Source organism: Notechis scutatus, chromosome 1, assembly GCF_049901735.1.
Source record: "Notechis scutatus isolate UNSWTSFEM ecotype Mainland chromosome 1, rNotScu1.2, whole genome shotgun sequence".
In the NCBI taxonomy this organism is placed as follows: Eukaryota; Metazoa; Chordata; class Lepidosauria; order Squamata; family Elapidae; genus Notechis; species Notechis scutatus.
In genome coordinates this window covers 334,929,601-334,942,354 of record NC_142009.1, presented here as the reverse complement: position 1 = coordinate 334,942,354, position 12,754 = coordinate 334,929,601, and the positions used below count along the sequence as shown (strand labels likewise).

Below are 12,754 nucleotides of genomic sequence, written 5' to 3'. Positions count from 1 at the left end.
CAGACGGTGCAGGTGGGATTGAGGCTGCATCAGGCAAGAGAAAAATGGTGGCAAGATGGGTGTGTGGATGGACGGATAAAAATGACTTGAAGGGATTGGGGGACGGGTGTTTGCGTTTGAATCTTGAAGGACCTTTCTTAGGTCTTTTCTCTCAGGGTCTACCTCACTCGCCAACAGTGTTAATGGATGATGTTTGGAGCGGTTGTAAGTAAGGTGGCCATGGCTGTTGATAGTTGGATCACCTTAACTTCATAGCAGTGGGACAGGTGAAGGTCAGAGTAGGCTGAAGTAAAGGAGGCCCAGTAGAGTGCTGTCATCATCCTTGGTGCTTGCTCGTGTCCAGATAGACCTTTTTTTTTCCAGATCAAAGAAACCCATCCTGCGAATCTGGGGCTGTTTAGAAGCCCCCAGGAACTTTTAAGCGGGGTGGACTTCCGCATGGCTGGCTGAGGAATTCTGGGAGTTAGTCCACCCTTCTTAAAAGTTCCTGGACTTAATGGCTACCAGCCTCACAAAGAGAAATAAAAATGTCAGGAAACACTGAATCTCCTTCAGAGGTATTCTCTTTGAATCCATCTCTAAATTTTGTTCTGCTTTGAAGCAGAAGGGGGAGGGTGGAAACAGTACCAGCTGATAACTGAGGATGCCAAAAGATGTTGCTTTGTTTTTCTCATAGACGTCAAAGGAGCAAACGCCTCCCTAAAGGCTCTGGATTCCTGGTTTGGGCAGGGTGGAGCAGCAAATGGCCTATATTTGGTGTTTGGATGTGGATGTGTTTGGAAGCTAGGAGGTGATTTTGGAGAATCATTTCTGCATCTTCACACAGCGCAGGGATAAGAAGAAGCAGAGGTCTTAAATTGCCTTGCATAGTTTTTCAATCTCTGCAGCTTTAAGATGCTTGGACTTCAACTCCCAGAATTTCCCAGCCAGCACAGCAGTGCTGGCTGGGGAATTCTGGGAGTTGAAGTCCAATCATAAAGCTGTAGAGGTTGAGAAATTGCTGGTTTAGGGGCTCAAGAGAACTACAGAAACCTCAGGGTATTTTTTTTTTCCCTCCGTGGATTTTGCAGCTTTGCATTTTTGCAGTGTTAAAAGCAAACAACGGGATATTAGCAGGTAAAGCAAAAGAAGTTTCAGGTTACCATTTTCTTTCTTTTTTTTTTGGTTTTGTTGCAAAGAATGGGGTTGATTTGGCAATTGTGGCAGAGAAAAAAATGCACAGGCAGTGTATGCTCCCCTTGAGAGCCAACTTTCCTAACTTGAAGTAAATAAAGCTATACGGACAGTGAAAATCAAGAAGAAAATGTCATGCTGCTAAAAAAAATACACAATTGTGTCTCTGACTCTTCTTGGTAGTTTTCATATGGTTGTGTGGCTAGAAGTGTTTGTTTTAATACACAGGTAGTCCTCAATTTATGATTGTTTTGAGTTTGAAACTATGGTCGTAAGTCATGTTGGTTGTCCAGTGGGTCACTGCATGATGTCACCTGATTTCCCAGCCTCTTTTGTGTGGGTTGTTAAAGGAATGCAACAGTCATAAAGCAAACAGGGCAGTCGTTAAGCAAATCCATTATTCACAGTGGCCGTTTTAGCTGGAGCCAATGGTTTTCACCCCAAAATTTCGCAAATTGTAGTTGTGTGACTGCCAGCTAGTTCCCAAACACCCAAAAGGTGATCGTCTGATTATGGGAGGGGCCATTGGAATTTCAAATCTGGGTTGTAACTACCAGCAGTCATAAGCCGAGGACTACCTATATATATGGGTGAAGATACCTGCGTTTCTTCAAAGTTTGGCATTTATGAAAAAAAATGAGTTAAAAATGGAAGAATCTTGTAGAAGGATCAAATTCTATGGACTACCTCATGTAATCCATTGATGAGGTTACCTACTTTGGTCATGAAAACAACCTGCAAGAAAACAACCCAGTTCAGAGCACCAATACAGTTCAGAGCTCACTTCTGGCACTGATGATGTTACCTAGCTGGCTGTTGAGCACCTTAGCCAGGTAGCCCTGCCCAACCTTGGCTATTCTTTTAACAAGACTTATATGATCTCTTCTTAATTGAACTTTGCATAAAAAAGAGCCCCCCCCTCCCCCCGTTATTTTCTACTCCTTTTAAAATTTTAAACCCAGGCCCCCCCCCCCACCCACTTTTTTTTTCCTCCTCGCCCCCCAGCATTCCCCAGCCAGCAGCTAATCTTTAGATGTTACACTGAATGTAAGATATCTAGTAGGTGTAGTCATCTGCCGGCGGTGGCAGAAAAGGCAAGGTGGCCGCTGTGGCCTTGTAGTCTAAGCCCCACATTTTTATACATGCCTGAAGACCCAATTCGGAAGACATTAAGAAGCGAGGAAAGACAACCCACACTCAAGTCTCTACCCAGCCCCAGAGCTCTTTTCCAAAGAAGGACTCCTATTTCCTTGCAGTGCCCAAAGAAATAATTAATTCCCTAATTTTTGGTGATAAATAAATACACAACTTTGCCCCTGAGTAGATGTATTTAAGGAAAAAGTACTGGATGATCTCATTTTCCAGAAACTGGATCTGTCCTTTCTTCTTTACATCCTTAGATCTGATGAAATGCAGCAAGGAGGGAGGAATTGTGGAGGGAGGAATTCTCTATCCATCTCTATCCTCTTTTCTCCCTCTCTCCTTCTCTCTTTCTCCATCTTCTATCTGTCAGTCTCTCCTCCCTCTCTCTCCCCACCTGAGCAACTTTTAAGATGTGTGGATTTCAACTTCCAGAATTCCCCAGCCAGCCAATGCTGGCTGGGGAATTCTGGGAGTTGAAGTCCACATATCTTCACTATCCTGATTGTTAGGAACCAGCATTGCCTGGAATTTTAAAAAGCTCTCCCATTTCTATGCCCTGTCTTAACACCATGGCTTAAACCTGGTTATATAGAGTAAGCCATGATTCCGTTCAGACACCAAGCCGTAAATAAAATGACAGTGACTTTTTGCCTCTTAAAACAAAATCAAACCAGGCTCCTTATAAATTCCATTTGCAACACGAACAAAGTCCTTTTCAAAAGCCCACATATATTGCATAGATGTCGCACAGCATAAAGCGATTTGTACACATCCCAGAATTTTCAACCAACTTAAAAGAAGTTGGTGCCCTCTTTATCTCTCTCCTTTGAGATTCATCCTTTTGAAGTCTTGGCTGGGCCACAAAACGGCTCCCCTCCCCCCTCCCTCCACTTTTCTAAAAAGCATTGAAGGATCCCAAAACTCGTGTCTGCCACATTGCAAAAATAAAATGGATATGGGTTGTCTTTGACAGGACCACAACTGAGCTCAACATTAAGACAGTTGTTCAGTGAGTTTTCCCCCATTTTACGACCTCGCTTGTTACAATTATGTGAATCACTTCAATTATTAAGTTAGCAAACATGGTTGTTAATTGAATCTGGCTTCTCCGTTGGCTTTGCTTCTTCAGAAGGTCGCAAATGGGGATCACACAACCCTGGGAACACAACAACCATCATTAATAGGAGCCAGTGACCAAGCATCCAAGTGTCTGAATTTAGATCACACAACCACGGGCATACCGCAACGGTCATAAGTGTGAAAAATGGTCCCTTTTTCCATTGTAACTTTGTCACTAAAGAATAGTTGTAAGTCGAGCACTACCCGTAATGCATTTTGTCCTTTATGAGGCCCTGTTGGGGGATTGCAAAGAGGAGATGGTCACCCATTAAGCTCCAGGTCTTCCTGTCCTGCTCCATTCGAGGTCCCAGTACTTGCTGGTCCCTACAACTTTGCGAGTCAAAGTGCCCCCTTCCCTTGACAATCATTTCTGATTAGGAAATATTAAGACATTTTTCTGCTGTCCCCTTTCATCCATCTCGTTTCCATTCTCCAGGGTTGTCCTCCATCTCCACTCCCGGCGGCCTCTCAACAGTCTCATTGGCCGTGCCAACCGCCGCGTTGCTTCTTTCCACCTGCATGCGGTTATAATCACCGATCTGAATCATCTGGGCATTCTGAATGATGAGTTGGGGACCCAGCATTGCGTTTGGAGAACCCACCGAGGACAGGAATGGTTGGGAAAAGGAAGACTGATCAAGCCCCAGTTTCATGAAGGACGCTGCAGGAGGAGGAAACCCTTGAGTCTCATCACCCGCCTGGGCTTGCATCCTTGACATGTCCACTACCGGTGGTCGAAATGATGACTGAAGGTTGAGGAGAGCGAGTTGTTGTTGTAGCCTCAAGTTTTCTCGTTCCCGTTCTCTCTCCTCCTCTCTTTCCTGGATCTGTCTCAGGAGGTCCCAGGTGGCTTTCTTCTCCCGGATCGCCTTTGGAGTGAAGGTCTTCTTCACCCTCTTGTCAAACACGGGAGACGTTTCACACAAGGGCACCAACGAAGCGAGCAAGAGGGGCATTTCCCCAGACTTTAGAGAGTGTTCCCTGGGCACAAATGGAATCACCGAGTGCCTCTTGCAGCAGCGGGTGAGGGAGTCCATCAAGGCCGTGTCCCGTTGATAGTCACAAAGGCGGCCCGTGAAGTTCTTGGTCAGGAGCACGAGCGTGAAGGCTGAGTTGTCCAGGGAGTTCTGGAAACAGTTGAGTTGGCCACACCCAGGGGTGAGGAAATCCTCGCTGAAGGTGGCCCCGTTGGATACCCCCAAGGCCTCCAAGCGTTCCTTCACCCGGAAAGCCACCAGCTCGTCTTCTGCGGCATGCAGGACCACGAAGGTGTAGAACTGCTTTTCATCGTCTGGTGGGCCCATCGACGAAGAAGGTTCCGAGCTACCAGAGGCAAGATCCGAAGTAGAAGACAAAGAAGACACTAGAAGTCCAAAACTCGTGCTTGGCGCTGGAGCAGAGGAACGGGGCGGAGCCCTTCCTGCAGAAGGTGCTGCTAAACCTGGCTTCTGCAAAGGCGGGGCCTGAAACAGGCACATCAAATCTCCTGATGGCGCTGTTTTTGGGGTTGTTGGGCCCTGGGCAGATGGCGTGGGAGACAGTGTGATTTTGGAGTCAGGCAGTAAACAGGGACCTCTGAAATTTGGCAGGGAAGATTTTCTTGAATTGGTGGAGCAGCCATTGACCAATGCCATGTCTTCTCCTTGGCCGGTTGGTGGTAGAGGCAAGGAACCTCCTGTACTGGAAGGGCTGTCGGAGATTGTTATTGAACTCTCACTGATCTTAAGGTTGCTGATGTAGGAGATGGGGGTACCTGTAGAACGTAAAGACTGAGGGTTATCAGGAGACGAGCCGTTGATTGACACTGGGCTGCTCCTTCTGGCCGGAGTCAACTCCCATCTACTTGAAGCCAGAGCTCCGAAATTATCCCTGGGCAACTTTGAGATGAACTGCAGTCCACACTTCTCCATGGCTTCATCCAGGAGACCTTTGAGCTGGGCTGGTTCAAGGTGGCTTGCTTTAAAGGCTAGGATAGCTTCTCGGTAGGCCTCGTCTCTGGCCAGGGGTTCGCAGAGCTTCTCATCAACCAAGAGTGAGTAGATCTCTGCCACAGACTGGGCCACCTTGGCATGGTCCTTCTGGAGTTGCTCCGGGGTTGTCCTGTTTGCTCCAACAGCACTCCAGAGGCTTTGGGAGAGGTGACGGGCCACCACGTCGTCGCTGAAGCTGTCGAGATGCACTCTGGCCTCACCTTCTCTCCCTAAGGACCACAGGATCATGACGTGCAGGAGATGGCAGCTCTTCCGGTCTTGGTGTGAGCAGCTCAGCTTGTGCCTGTATTGAACCAGCCTCTCTGCTGGGATCCCCTTTAGGATCTGGAGGATCCCTTCGAAGCCTCGATCTGACGGGGAACCCCCTGTCATCCTGGGCAAAGCCGGGTCCAAATTGAAGGGCATGTTATGGAGGGGCCAGCAGAGGAAGGGCACAGCTCCCCAAACTTTATCAAAGGTGGGATACCAGGAAGCCAAAATGGACGACGTCCTCTAGGGCAAATGTTTGAAATGCTGCGGAATAAGCGGGCGCCGTAATTTTGGCCAAACTTGAAGGCTGGGGGGGAAAAAAGAAGAGAGGGAAAAGAATGAAACTCATCTAGAACAATCTGGGGTGTCACGGTTCTGGCGATTCCCCAAAATAAAATCATGAGCCTCGAGCCAAGCTTCAAAAGAATCCAAAAGATTTATTAGGAGCAACATGTCGGCATTAACCTAAATGAAGCCAACTCTGGCATACGTAATTTACAGTCACTTGTGACTCTGTTTCCCCCCCCTCCCCCCTGGGTATATCAACAATCATGTTCTCCAATGAAGGATTTCTGTGGGCAGAAGATCCGGTAGCCTAGCTATAATCTTTGCAAGATAAGTGTGGAATGTACTTCTGGTTTTTAAACCGCCGTACTACTGCTTCAGATTCCACCCACCCACCTTGTTTATGGGAACTCAAAAACAGGCATAGGAATGTTTTATAAGTTGACATTGGGAAGCCTGGATAAATGAATGAATGAATAAAAAATAAACAGATGAATCAATGCATATGTCAATTCAAAAAAAAACATTCCTATGCCTGTTTTAGTAGTTGCCATAAAAGGGGGAGTGTGAGGAAGGAAATCTGGAAGAGGAGTTGCAGTAGTTTGGAAGTGAAAGTACATTCCAACTCTTACCTTTAAAAGATTGTAACTAAACTACCAGAGCTTTTGCCCACAAATATATTTAATTGGAGAATGTGATTGATGACACCCAGCCTGTGAATGTGCTCAATTGGAGAATCTGATTGATGACGCACCCAATGGGGAGGAGGGAAACAGGGTCAGAGGGGACTCTAAATGACGTAGGCCAGAGTTGGCTTCATACAGGGCAGGGCCAGTATGTCGCCTGTAATGAATCCTTTGAAGTTGGTTGAAGTTTGGCTCGAGAATCATGATTTCATTAGGGCGATTGCTGGAATCCTGACAGCATATATATGTACATACATACGTATCTACATACCAACGTAAATAATTCTGCTTCATTGAAGATATTTTAAGCAAGGGGCAGATCTGATACAGGTATTCCTCGACTTGCAACGGTTTAATGACCAAAGTTATAACAGCGCTGAAAAAAGTGACAGGACCGTTCTTCACACATACGACCGTTGCAGCGTCCCCATGGCCACAGGATCAAAATTCGGGCCCTTGGCCACCGGTTCATACTTATGACCGTTGCTGTGTCCCAAGGTCACGTGGGACCTCATCAGCCAAGTCAAGGGGGGAGACAGATTCCCTTAACAACCGTGTTAATTAACTAGTGATTCATTCAACAGCTGTGGCAAGAAAGGTCGTAAAATGGGGCAAACCTCACTTGAAAAACTGTCTCACTTATCGATAGAAATGCTGGGCTCAGTTGTGATCATAAATTGAAGATTCCCTGCACCTTGTTGGCTAATTGAGTTGAAGGCCGAACATCTTAACATTGCCAAGGTTGTAAAACATCGGAATGTATGTTTCTTAACCGTGGCAAAGTTCCGATGTACAGCCTCCAAATCTGAGAATTCCCAACCATCCAGACCTTAAAATTGCTAAGATTGAGAAACATGGTTATCTTCTCTCTCTGACGTATATTATCTCAATATATTAAATTTAATGTGTGACAAATTCCTTGTGTGTCTCATCACACTTGGCCAGTAAAGAATTCTGTTCTCTGCTATGTTCTGTTCTATCCTAATCCCATTCCTATCCTGTTCTATTTTTATTGCTCTTATTCTTGTTCTGTTCTACTCTGTTTCTGTTCTGTTCTACCCTAACCCCATTACTGTTCTGTTCTGTTCTATTTCTATTTTAGTTCTGTCCCATTCCTATTTTGTTCTGTTCTACTCTATTCTAGTTCTGTTCTACCTTAACCCCATTCCTATTCTGTTCCTTTTCGGTTCTATTTCTATTTTAGTTCTGTCCCATTCCTATTTTGTTCTGTTCTACTCTATTCTAGTTCTGTTCTATTCATTCCAATATTCTATTCTGCATTCTATTATTAAATTCTGTTCTATTATTAAATTCTATTCTATTCTACTCTACTCCTACTCTATCCTATCCCATTACCCTATTCTGACATGACATGATCTATATTAGAGCATATTACGGGTCCTGGCATAAAACTCCCAATAAAAATGGATTCACCTAATGACCTGCCATGTTCACTTAACAACGGATGCCTCTGCATGAAGACCAACCTATTTGCAGGCCGATGGGCCCCCCAAAACATAACATCATATGGAATCACGGGAAGATCTGCTTAATGACCGTAACTACTTACAAACCTAATTCCAGGCTCCATTCGGGTTCTATGTCAAGGCCTCCGTCCCCCAACCTGGGGGAGAAGCATCTGATCCGGGCCAAAATCAATTCCCCGATCCTGGGACCAGATTCAAACGTGACAGCAAAACTAGCACCGTCATAACTCTCCATCCTTTCCTATCCAGCTTACCAGTGGTGGTATTCTACCAGTTCGGTCCAGTTCGGCCAAACCATTAGCTCCAAGGATCATTTGTGAGCAAACCAGTTCAATCTTAACGATCAACTGCTGGGCCCACCTACCAGCCCTGTCTCTATTCTTGCATTTATCTCCTGCTTTTCACACCTCAGCGGCTTCGCGCGGCACGGCCAATTGCCCCATGTCATCTGTTTGACACAGGGATTGCAGCGGAAGGTGAGTTGCAAATGCGTGTGTGTCCAAAGCACGTGTTTGGTGTGTGTGCATGCACGAAACGCGCTCACACCGAACTGTTAGGAAACATTTTTGAAACCCACCACTGCAGCTCACCGGCTCCTTTGATGCCGGAAGAAAATTCTTCAGACACGCCGGGGGCAAGATAGCAAGACGAGACAAGTTGGGTTCATCCTTTCATCGCTAAGCTTGAAAATTCCCAACCTGGTTTGGCTTGTTTTTAAGGGTTCCGGAAGAATAGAAGACATCGACAAGCCAGGACCTGCTCAAGATCTTGGGTGTTGCCTTCAACCACCTCCAAAAAGTTGCCACCGAGTCATAAATTGCCCTGCCCCAGAAGAAAATTTACTACAGGCACAACTGGATAGAAAGTGTAGGTGCCAGCCTATTGGGTTCAGGTGTGTTCCCTTGGGTGACAATACAGAGAATTTAGACATTTCCTGGTGGTCTCCTGCCCCCTTTTTTTTACAGGCAGTCCTCTATTTACAACCATAACCGAGCCCCAAATTTCCCTCGCAACCGAGGCGGTGAATAAGTGAGTTTTGCCCCGTTTAATCCGTGATTAAGCGAATCGTTGCAGTTTTTTTTAACTTAGCAACACGGTCGCTAAGTGAATCCGGCTTCCCCATTGAGTTTGCTTGTCAGAAGGTCACAAGGGGGGGGTCGTCATGCCTCCGTCGTGAGTCTGAATCTGAGGGGGGAAGATGAGTTGGAACAAGAGCCGACAGAGATTGAGAGGCGAATCCAGGCCTCGTTGCAATCACAGGCGGGCTACAAAAATTTCAGCAAGGGGTTCTCTGCCCAGTTGCTGGGTGGGCGTGGCCATGGTGGGCGTGGCCTAGTCAGCCTCCTGCACCCGGTGTGGGGGGTGTTTTTGCCCTCCTTGGGCTCCGGAGGCTTTCCTCAGGCCTCTGGGAGGGTGAAAACGGCCTCCCGGACTCAGGAGGCTGTCTGGAAGCTGGAAACGGGCCCATTTCCGGCCTTCCAGAACGTTCAGGAGGCCCGTTTTTCACCCTCCCTGAGTCTCTGTGCGCGCCCTGCCCTTCCCCCCCATCCAAAACGGGCCGTGTCGGGAGTCTGGGGAGGGGGTGGGGTGGGCGGGGCCAGCCAGGAGTGGGACTCATTTAACAACAGCCGTGCTTCCTTTAACAGACGGGTGAAGAAAAGTCCTACAGCGAGGCTAAACTCACTGAACCGATGTCTCGCTTAGCGACATCCATTCTGGGCTCCGTTGCGGTCGTAAGTCGAGGACTACCCGTAAAACCAATATCTGAGAAAGCTTCCCAAGAAGTAAACTAACTGCAGGAGGTTTGTCCAGGCAGCCTGAAGGACTGGACTGAAAGGAAGAAAAATTTCAAGCCAACAGGATAGACCCAGACTCCGGAGAGTTATTAGGACCGCAGAAAAAAAACAATGGCTACCAACCTGCCTTCCATGGAGGACCTGCATACTGCAGGAGTCAAAAAGAGGGCTGGGAAAATCCTTACAGACCCCTCACATCCCGGACATAAACTGTTTCAACTCCTTCCCTCAAAACGAGGCTATGGAGCCCTGCACACCAGAACAACTAGACACAAGGACAGTTTTTCCCCTTGAACGCCATCACTCTGCTAAACAAATAATTCCCTCAACACTGTCCAACTATTTACAAAGTCTGCACTACTATTACTATTAATCTTCTCATCACTCCTTATCACCCATCCCCTCCCACTTGTGACTGTATGACTGTAACTTTGTCGCTTGTATCCTCACGGTTTATACTGACTGTTTCCTAATATGATTTGATTGCTTATTGTACCCTGTGACTATTATTAAGTGTAATAGTACCCTAATAGTACCCTATGACTATTATTAAGTGTTGTACCTGATGATTCTCGACTCTTGACGAATGTATCTTTTCTTTTTTGTGCACTGAGAGCATTTGCACCAAGATAAATTCCTTGTGTGTCCAATCACACTTGGCCAATAAACTATACTATTATAAGTAAGTAAGTAAGTCTAAGTAAGTCTAAGTAAGTAAATAATAATAATAAATAAATAATCAAGCAAGCAAGCAAGCCACTCCCTCCCATGGGCAGCTCAGGGAAGGGTCTGCCAGCCACGAGACCCCTCCCCAGCCAAAGATCTTCCAGCCCCCTTTATAATTTTTTCCCCCTCCCGTTGGAAAACCTGGGATAAAGCGTCCCTCTTCCCAGGCAGCCCCTGGGTTGGAAATCTGTTCCCCCCCTCCGGTGATTTTTGCAAGGGGGTGGGCGGGGTCTCTTGCTTAGGGGCTGCCCCGGGAGACTTACCTGGGGCCGGGGCCCCCCTGCAAGGACTGAGCCGGAGGATCTGGTGAGTAGGAGGCGGAAATCTTATCACCGCTCCTCCTCGTTTCTGTCTCCTTCCTGCCAGCTGGGTGGGGGGGGAAAAGGGAGCCCAAAGTAGGAAGTGAAGTCTTGCACAGAACAAGGGCTGGAGGTTTCTGTTTCCTTGAACGGCTTTCGAAAGTGAATTCTTCACACACACGCGAAGCACACATCCCTTTGGACAGATAAAAGACGCACGCGGAAACACACAACCCCTTTAAAAGGCAAATAGTAGAATCTCTCTCTCACGCGCGCACACACACTGGTAGAAACACACGCATACAGACTGGGAAAATAATCGAAACACACACAACCCCTTTAAAAGGCAAATAGAATATTTCTCTCTCACACACAAAACACACACCCTTTGGGCAAATAATAGACACGCACAAACACACAACCCCTTTAAAAGGCAAATAGTAGAATCTCTCTCGCGCGCGCGCACACAAACTGGGCAAATCGTAGAAACACACGCATACAGACTCTTGGAAAATAATCGAAACACACACACACACACACAACCCCTTTATAAGGCAAATAGAATATTTTTCTCTCGCACACACACACACACACACACACCCACAAAACACACACCCTTTGGGCAAATAATAGACACACAAACACACAACCCCTTTATAAGGCAAATTAAAACTCTCACCCACACGAACTTTGGGCAAATAATAGAAACACACACACACTCAAACACACAGACCCTTTAGGAAATTAATACACACACAACCCCTTTATAAGGCAAATAGAAACTTTCTCTCTCTCTCTCTCTCACACACACACACACACACACTTTGGACAAATAGTAGAAACACACAAACTCATACACACACAAACATAGAGACTCTTTGGAAAAATAATAGAAACTCACACAAACCCACACCCTCTTTGGCCTGTTTGGTCAGGGGGCAGCTCTATTCTGATTTCCAAGGTCCCTTCCAGCTCTATTCTGATTTTGATTCTGAAATAGCAGAAACTCACGTACACATACCCCTTTGGGCAAATAGTAGAAACTCACTTGAATTCTGTCAATTCCCAGCAGAAGAGAGGGAAGGAGCGAGGGAGCTGGCAGATTCGGCCGACTGAACTTTTAATTCAGGGGAAGGAAGTTTAACAATTTGGGTTGGACTTTGTGCTCAAAACAAGGGTAAATAAAAGGAAATGTTGACTTTGAGTTTGGATCTGTGGGTTGTGATGGAAAGGGCCAGTCCTTTGAGATGAACATAAAAAGTGGAGGTTGTAACTTTGTTCTGGCTTTTACTACACTGAAAAAATATAGGAGAATACTGATTTTATTTCCCCTTTCCTTTACATCTCGGTCTCCCTTCTTTTATCCAACTTTCCTATTGCTTTTATTTTCATTTGTATTTTATATTCAGGCAGGAGAGAGAGAGAGAGAGAAGAAAAAAGCGAGATAAGAAAAGAGAAAGAAAGAAACAGAAAAAGTTCAGAAAGAACAAAAGAATGATCAGAAAGAAAGAAAGATATACAGAAACAAAGGAAGGAAGGATGCAAAGGAAAGGAAGAAAAAGAAAGAAAGAAAGCCATCAGTTTGCTAGGCTGCAGTTCTGTGGGAAAATGATGTTTTGCAAATAAGGGCCCAGCCTGACTTCTGTGGGCAACTTCAGCACCCGGCAGGCACCAAGATTTGGGGCTTCTGATAAGGAGGCTGAACTCAAAACATCTGCAATTGCTGAGGAGGGATTGGGCGGGGATGATGGGATGGGGTGGTTCAGCTCTCTGGGTTGTGGGGTTGCTTCCCGGGGGAAG

General features: G+C 46.3%; 1 protein-coding gene across 3 annotated transcripts; it reads right to left on the bottom strand.

The window, feature by feature from the left end:
* Positions 1 to 2,482: 2,482 nt before the first annotated feature.
* TICAM1 (TIR domain containing adaptor molecule 1) lies at positions 2,483 to 12,089 on the bottom strand. Of its 3 annotated transcripts, none has more exons than XM_026688239.2 (2): positions 12,003 to 12,089; positions 2,483 to 5,982 (listed from the first exon to the last, which is right to left on the bottom strand). In XM_026688239.2, the coding sequence occupies exon 2, from the start codon at positions 5,829 to 5,831 to the stop codon at positions 3,846 to 3,848; it is 1,986 nt and encodes a 661-aa protein (XP_026544024.2). In that variant the 5' UTR covers positions 5,832 to 5,982; positions 12,003 to 12,089; the 3' UTR covers positions 2,483 to 3,845. The 3 variants fall into 3 exon arrangements, with proteins under 3 accessions (XP_026544024.2, XP_087808909.1, XP_087808910.1); XM_087952783.1 differs by lacking the exon at positions 12,003 to 12,089 and adding an exon at positions 11,856 to 11,970; XM_087952784.1 differs by lacking the exon at positions 12,003 to 12,089 and adding an exon at positions 8,724 to 8,748.
* Between the last annotated feature and the right edge of the window lie 665 nt (positions 12,090 to 12,754).